Consider the following 7,892-nt stretch of genomic DNA (forward strand, 5'->3'; position numbering starts at 1 on the left):
GATATCAGGGTACAAAGGGGGGTGGGGGGGGGGGGGGACTCTTTTAATTTGATTAGGTAGCCCTCAGAAGGGCTGTTTTTGTAATTAGATTTGACGGAGCCTTTAACGGACGCTAGCTAAGAGCTCGGGAGCGATTCTCCTCCGTCGAGGCGTCTGACATTCGTTCATCGCCGACTCTTCAAAAAGGTAGATGTCATCTGGTGTGGTGACGACTGTTTTACCATTACGAGAAAAAAATCTTTATAGGACTGTCATCCACTTACATAAGTTGCACAACTTGGGTTCGGCTGCCATGGTGCAAATGAATGGCCTTAGACAAATGGTCTTGATTTTATCGGCCTCATACCTGAAAGGTCTTTTGATTGGAAAAAAAACCACGTGGTATTTTTTTTTATGTTTGATCAAATAACACCAGAACAATGTAATTAACAATTAACAATGAACAAAAACTAAAGAATTTAACTACAACGTAAATCTTCGACATGTTTGACCTTCCTCAAATCTTAAACAAGGAAAATGGTCATGGGTCCTAGCATGCACTAAACGATCGTTTTCTGTCAGATTCGATTTAAACACCGACATAGCATGTGGCGTGGGTACGTGGAATCTACCACACAGGTAAAACAGACAATAATGGCCACATACATCGCTTTGGAGTCCTTGAATCCATTGGGAGTTGTGCCGTACCGGTCCTTGGCATTGAGCAGAGTCGGCAAAATCTTTTCCAAACAGTTCTGTGGGACATCCGTACGAATCAAAGAAATCACAGTGGTTTTCTTCGCACACAAACACAGTCCAATGTTTTCCAGGCTGGTCTTCGTCATCGGTGTTGACAACGTATACTTCAGGATAGTTTTTTGGTTTCGCTTCTTGTTATTGATTTCTAGACAAAACTCCCCCGAATTGTTCAGGAATGTGACACTTCAGAGCTTTACCATCCACCAAAATTTGACGGTTGACGTCGATTTCCAAGACATTGTCGTATTCAGCAAACATAAGCAGATTGAGTGGATTCGGTAGGGCGTTTTCGAATCTCAAGTCCAAAGACAAACTTCCAGACGACTTGGGATGAAAATTGACTTGATCTGCTCCGTGGTCATTGGTCAAATCAAAACCAAAAAGAGTGTAGCCTATAATATATTCGTTGTCAGAGAAATCCAAATCTTCGTTGTCGTTGAGCACTCCTACTCTTTTCATCAAATCTAAATACGGAGCTGTGGCTTGTTGGTTTGTGACATCCATGAAATATTCGTCCAACACATCACCATTTTTCATCAGTTTGATGTATTCTAGTCGATGATGGTGAAACTTGAATGGATTCTTGGTGGAATTGCCGTCGTAAGAATCGTTGATGAATAAATTATCCAAGACGTAAAAACGTCGACGACTGAGTATGCCGATGTCTTTGACGACGACTCCTTTGAGTGAATATTTGGCGTTGTTCGACGGCAATGCGTGTGTACGTCGATGGCGCCAGCGTAACAAAAGGTACTTCTAAATAGGCTTTGATCAATTCAACTTTGTAACTTTGGTTGTTTTCGTTCCACATCAAATAAAACATTTGGGAGAATCAAACCCTCCCTTCCCCGAAATCTAATACTGTCTGTGCCAGGCCAGATCAGACAATTTATTTTGACTTTGGTATATTTTATTTCATCTTATATATATTTATATATTTTTTTTATGTATATATTATATATGTTAGGATTTTTACATTTGCTTCTCGTGCATATAAGCTACCAAAGCCCAGCCCAGAAATTAATCGCTACAGCCAACAAAACCTTCCCAAACTCTAAGATCCTCTTCACATGTACCCCCATCTCAAATAAAATCTCAAAGAAAGCACAACAGAACCTCAGCACCCTCAACAACATGATGATGGAGTCCAATATCAACAGCGCAACAATCTTACCACCCTACGAAGAAGAATTCGAACCAGTTGATAATCTTCATTTGTCTCCTGAAACAGCAAACAGTATCTATTTGTTTTGGATACACCAGCTTCAAGCATCGAGTAAATCTGTAAACTAATTATTGGGGATAAAAATACTGAGAGGCCACCGCTAGGCCCAACTGTTGACTTGAGCCGCAAAATTATCACACCCCTTCAGCATTCAATCTTAGACCGTGGACTTAAGTTTATTCCGACACCGAAGATAGCCAACTTAAATTATCTCCGACCATCCATTGAACGATTTCAACGAAATCTTAGCTGCACATATTTTTTTCAAAACCACCCCCACGTGGTGCTAGAACAATGTTTATTCCTAAATCCACGTGGACACTCCTCAGGCCGCCTTCCATCCTGAAATATTGAAAGCATTTGCGAGTATGAATAGCTAAACAGCGAACCTTTCCATAACACACGAAAAGCCTAATCTCACACGAGTGGAACGTGAAGCGTTAAACTTACTTAAGAAAGACGAAAGCATTGTTATTAAAAATGTTCATGTTGTGTCATTCTGAATCACGTTTCAGAAGCAGAGAATCAACTGAATAATCCTAAACATTATGCCATTTAACCGATTTTCAAAGAAACTGCTAATATGATTAGCAATATTCTTGCCGATTTAGTCAAAACTAGTTATCTCAAACAGAAACAATATGACTATCTGTCTGCCAAACCTGATTGCCATGAGAAATGAAATGAAATGCATTAAGGAGCATCAGCCAAACGGGCTATATAGCTCCAGAATATGTTAAAATAATAAAAAAACTAAAACAATAAAAACACCTATTAATAGGTCACATAGTGACAACAAAAAAAGACGATAAAAACCATATCACAGAAAAAGTCATTATTGACTACAAAAAACACTAAAAACAATATCACAGGTAATACACCACATGGTGGTATTAAAAACTAACAAAATATTTAAAACAAACAATGACTAATCTATTTAAAATTTAAAATAAAGACCTGCTTGTTTTAAAAAAGCCACAACCTTCTCATAAAGAGAAGGTTGCGCAAAAAGCTGAAATAAAGAAACAGCACGGTAGTGCTGTGATCCTATAGGTTTGAGATGCTTACACTCAATCAGAATGTGTTTCACTGTCAGGCGGATCTGGCAGTGCTCACAGACTGGTTGAGGCTCTCGCTTAAGCAAATAACAGTTGGTGAGGTGAGTATGTCCAAGACGAGAGCGACATAAAACAACTTCATTTCTCCTGTTGGCACAATAGGAGGAGGGCCAGTCTCCTAGGAGAGGCTTAATGGCATGAAGCTTGTTAGTGTCTGCAGCATCCCATCTTTGCTGCCATCGATGTTGAATAAATGACCTTTAAAATCGGTGAAAGGCAAAGAAAAGGGGGAAGCAGGCAGTGACAAAGCAGCCTTAGCCGCCGCATCTGCCATGTCATTCCCCCGTATATCCATGTGACTGGGGAGCCAACAAAGGACAATGTATAGGAGAGCTTGTATATATCCCCGATTATTGGGTGTACAAGCTGGATGTTATTAATAGCTTGTAATGAGAACAAAGAATCAGAAAATATAAAACATTTTTTAATGATGTAGACGACTGAAAAAACTCAAGTGCCTGTAAAATGGCAATGAGTTCTGCAGTAAATATTGAGGCTGCTGGTGGAAGAGCTACAGATAGAACTTCGGATGGTGTAACTGTAGCGGCTGCTACCTTATCACCATCCTTAGACCCATCTGTATAGAAAGGAGCAAAATCCCCATATTTAGACCTTAGTTCAAGAAATTTAGACTTGAAGAAAACAGAGCTTGTCTGTGACTTCTTGTTGCTTGTTAGACTAAAGTCTATTTGGAGTGGAGCAATTGACCAAGGTGGAATAGTGGTCATGGCAAAGTCCACAATACTGTCGTGGCTTATACCAGCCGCTCACGGACATAAGGGGTTGAATGCGGACTCCAAAAGAAGAAACAGCACGAGGCTTTGCCTCGTACAGGTGTTCAAAGTAAGGTCTAAATACGGGGCAGTAAGCAGGATGTTGTGGCAATGATGCTATCTTGATAGCGCACTGCAATGAAAGCCTGTCACGTCTGTCGTACAATGAGGGCTCATTAGCCTCGACGTACAGACTTTCAACTGGAGTAGTGCGAAACGCACCTAAACTGATTCTAAGTCCTTGATGGTGTATGGTATCAAGCTCTTTGATATAGGATGAACGAGCTGATCCATACACCTGACACCCATAGTCGAGCTTGGAACGAACCAAAGCTCGATACAATCGGAGGAGGACCTTTCGGTCGGCTCCCCAGTCAGTATTGGATAAGACTCTCAGTATGTTGAGAGCTTTCAGACATTTGTTCTTGAGGATTTTAAAATGGGGACGAAAAGAAAGCTTGCAGTCCCAAAAATTTAAATTCCCGCACAGCAGGAATATCAGCACCATCCAGCTTTAGTTCTGGATCTAGGTGCAATCCTCTTCGTTTACAGAAATGCATGCAGACGGTCTTGGATTTCGAAAACATAAATCCATTCTCAGTTGCCCATTGCTGTAAGTTGTTTAAGCAAAGTTGCAACTGACGCTAAATCGTCTGCATGTTTGTAGAGCCATAACACATTTGAAAGTCATCAACATACAGAGAGCCATCAACCCCCCGTCTCTAAGGCACGACGTGATGGAATTAATTTTAATAGAGAACAGGGTAACGGATAATATGCTACCCTGTGGAACTCCATTATCCTGGGGAAAAGGATCTGAACAATGGAGCCAAGTCGAACCTTAAACGTCCTACCATGTAGGAAATTGGAGATGAATAATGGCAATCTTCCTCTGAGACCGAAGTCAAAGAGATCACGAAGAATGCTATATCTCCAAGTGGTGTCATAAGCCTTCTCCAAATCAAAGAATATGGCTACAAGATGTTTATTTTGGATGAAGGCATCCCTGACAAACGATTCAAATATAACGAGATGATCAAGAGTACTCCTTTGGGACCGAAATCCACATTGGAGGTTGGTAAGAAGATTGTTTGACTCAAGGTGTCAAACGAGCCTTCGATTGATCATTCGTTCCATGGTTTTACAAATGCAGCTGGTTAATGCAATAGGGCAGTAATTAGGATTCGTAGGATCTTTACCAGGTTTAGGAATGGGTACAATGGTAGCGATCCTCCAAGATGGAGGAAATACGCCGTCATCCCAAATCTGGTTGAATATACATAAAAGTATTTTTAATGTTGGGTAAGGGAGATGTTTGAGGATCTAATAATGTATATCATCAGGTCCAGTAGCTGTATCATGAGCCTGTTTCAGAGAAAACTTTAATTCGGAGATCTTAAATATATCATTATAATATTCCTCGTTTTTTGATGTAAAATTAAGTTTTTTCCTCTCTTCCCGGAGTTTGACTCTCCGAAAAGCATCCGAGGAAAAGTTAGAGGAAGAATTATACGAAAAAGTGTGGCCCAAGGAATTAGCAATATCTGGAAGAGTGGTGAGAGTTGAACTGTCTATTTCTAGATGGTTCACAGATATTGTATCCGCTTTACACTTGATCCTACGAATCCTATCCCAGACTGATTTAGAAGACGTACGACTGTTGATCCTTGAAACGTACTCCTGCCATGACGACCTCTTTGCTTGGCGGATAGTCCTTCTGGCTTTCGCCCGTGCAATGCGAAAAGAGGCCACATTGTTATCAGTAGGAGAACGTTCAAGGAGTCGTAGAGCACGATTACGTTCTTTCAGTGCTGTCTTACAGTCTTCGTTAAACCATGGTTTATTGAATCGTTTTGGAGTTGCCGAGGTTTTACGAATCGCCCGACCCGATACATCTTGTAAGATGGTGGTAAATAATTCCATCGGGTCTTCTGCCTCATCTAGATCATCTTGAGGAAAAGAAGAAATGCAAAGAGCCTCAAAGAGAGGCCAATTAGCTTTGGAGAGTTTCCATCTTTGTGGCCTGTGTACAGGTGAAGGACCATTATTCCATAGAATTACAGGATAATGATCACTGTGGCAGAGATCGTCGTGGACACTCCAAGAAATATCTTGGAACAAAGATGGAGAGATAATTGTCAGATCAGATGAGAAAAAGTTTTGTTTTGTGAGCAGAAATGCGTAGGCGATTCGTCATTAAAGATTCAAAGATCATTGTCATAAATGAAGTCAGCTAATAATTTTCCTCTGTTATTATCATCGGAGCTACCCCAGAAAGAATGGTGACCATTGAAATCTCCTAACATAATGTAAGGAGAAGGAAGCTGGGCAATAAGGTCATCCAATTATCTCGGGTTCAATGATAAGCTAGGTGGTAAGTAGATGGAAAAAATGGTAATAGGCACGTAGAGTGTAACTCGCACGGCTATTACCTGTAGAGGAGAATTGAGTGTGATTTCGGACTGGGCGACATTCCTATTGACAATAATAGAAACACCACCCGAGACCTTATCATCACCAGTGCCATAATGGTGATAGGAAACAAAATGTTTAAATGGCACTAAACGCAAATCCGTTAGCTTGGGGAAAGTCTCTTGCAGACAAATAGCCAATGGATTGTATTGTTGCATTAATACCTGAACTTCATTAAGATTATGACTTAAACCTCGGCAATTCCATTGTATTATATATTTTTTTGATGCATTGTCAGGGTGGTTTGCGGTAAGGGGGGTTGAGAACTTCCACATCAACCTCGGAAGCCTCCATATCTATACTATCAGATATGGCAGACTTCAAAAGATCTCTTCCTCCCTTTTTGGAGGAGGATCCATTTTTTTTTGCCGGACTTGTCATTTTTAGAAAGACTTTCAGTTTGCTTATGTCTGGACTGCTTACCAGTCCCTTTTGGCTGAACGTCTTTAGCTGGTAGACTTAAACTACTATCATCAGCTACTGACTTCTCAGTCTGAGAAGCCTGAGTATAGGGGATGATGTAGATGGTGTTGCCTTAGGAATAGTTGGTAATAGGACCGGAGACGCTACTGGTAACCGTGTTAGCCAAGTGATGTCGGTTTGGCATTCGACCGATTTGGTAGAAGCCTTAACGACATTAGCAAAAGTCTTTCCGGAAGGAGTAGATGGAGTTGCACCTTCTACAACCTTCCTCGCTTCGGGATACGATATTTTGCTTTCAATTTTAATTTTATTAATTTTTTTTTCAGTTTGCCACTTTGGACGGTCTTTGGAAAAGGCAACATGCTTTCCATTGCAATTGCAACAACAAGGAGCTTCGGTGCAATCCGTGTTGTCATGCCCAGACTGACCGCAACGCGCACATCGAATCGAACTCTTACAAGTTCGAGTTCCATGCCCGAAGCGTTGACAGTTGTAACATCTGAGAGGATTTGGTATATACGGCGATACTTTGATATTAAGGTATCCTACTTTGATTTCAGATGGTAAATCAGGTCGGTTGAATAAAAGAATAAAGGTGTTGGTAGGAATTAAAGAGAAGCCGACATTCAACAGACTATTCGCGTAAAATCAATTATGTATGCGAACCTTTAACAAAAGGTACAAGAAATATGATAAATAAATAGCTAATAACTACGTAGTTGTCGTTTTAAATATTCCCGCGAGAAATTCCACGATCAATAGTTGAGAGAAAGTGGAGAAGGCAGATGTGACGTCACTGTGGTAACGCCACCTTGCTTTCTTACGCTTGTGAACGCGGAAAGTACATTTAAAAATTTAGTAAAAATGCCTAGGAGGTGTGTTGTAGGTGGTTGTTCCAATGAAAAGGTTGAGTATTTGAACATCAGCATTCACCTGTTCCCTAGTGAACCAAAATTAAGAAGAATTTGGGAGAAAAATGTTCAAAATACTCGTGTTGACTGGTCTGCTACGAAATGGAGCAACATTTGCAGCGTCCATTTTAACGAAGATTGTTTTGACAGTAGGCCGATGTTTATGTCTGAAATTGGAATCCATATGACTAGGAAGCGGGTTTTAAAACCAGATGCCGTCCCAACCATATTC

General features: G+C 40.6%; 3 protein-coding genes across 3 annotated transcripts; 1 reads left to right on the forward strand and 2 right to left on the reverse strand.

The window, feature by feature from the left end:
• Positions 1-873: 873 nt before the first annotated feature.
• LOTGIDRAFT_174453 (hypothetical protein) lies at positions 874-2,011 on the reverse strand (the record flags this gene model as incomplete). The annotated part of the gene is made up of 2 exons (XM_009053038.1): positions 874-1,494; positions 1,913-2,011. The coding sequence occupies 2 exons, from the start codon at positions 2,009-2,011 to the stop codon at positions 874-876; spliced, it is 720 nt and encodes a 239-aa protein (XP_009051286.1).
• Positions 2,012-5,177: 3,166 nt separating this feature from the next.
• On the reverse strand, positions 5,178-6,381 carry LOTGIDRAFT_174454 (hypothetical protein; the record flags this gene model as incomplete). Its single annotated transcript, XM_009053039.1, has 2 exons — positions 5,178-5,952; positions 6,287-6,381. 2 exons carry the CDS (start codon positions 6,379-6,381, stop codon positions 5,178-5,180), a joined length of 870 nt encoding a protein of 289 aa, XP_009051287.1.
• Positions 6,382-7,613: 1,232 nt separating this feature from the next.
• On the forward strand, positions 7,614-7,892 carry LOTGIDRAFT_60011 (hypothetical protein; the record flags this gene model as incomplete). The annotated part of the gene is made up of 2 exons (XM_009053040.1): positions 7,614-7,819; positions 7,853-7,892. Coding segments are annotated over 2 exons (246 nt in total), but the record flags the coding sequence as incomplete, so codon positions are not given.

This window comes from Lottia gigantea (genome assembly GCF_000327385.1).
Source record: "Lottia gigantea unplaced genomic scaffold LOTGIsca_197, whole genome shotgun sequence".
Taxonomy (NCBI): Eukaryota; Metazoa; Mollusca; class Gastropoda; family Lottiidae; genus Lottia; species Lottia gigantea.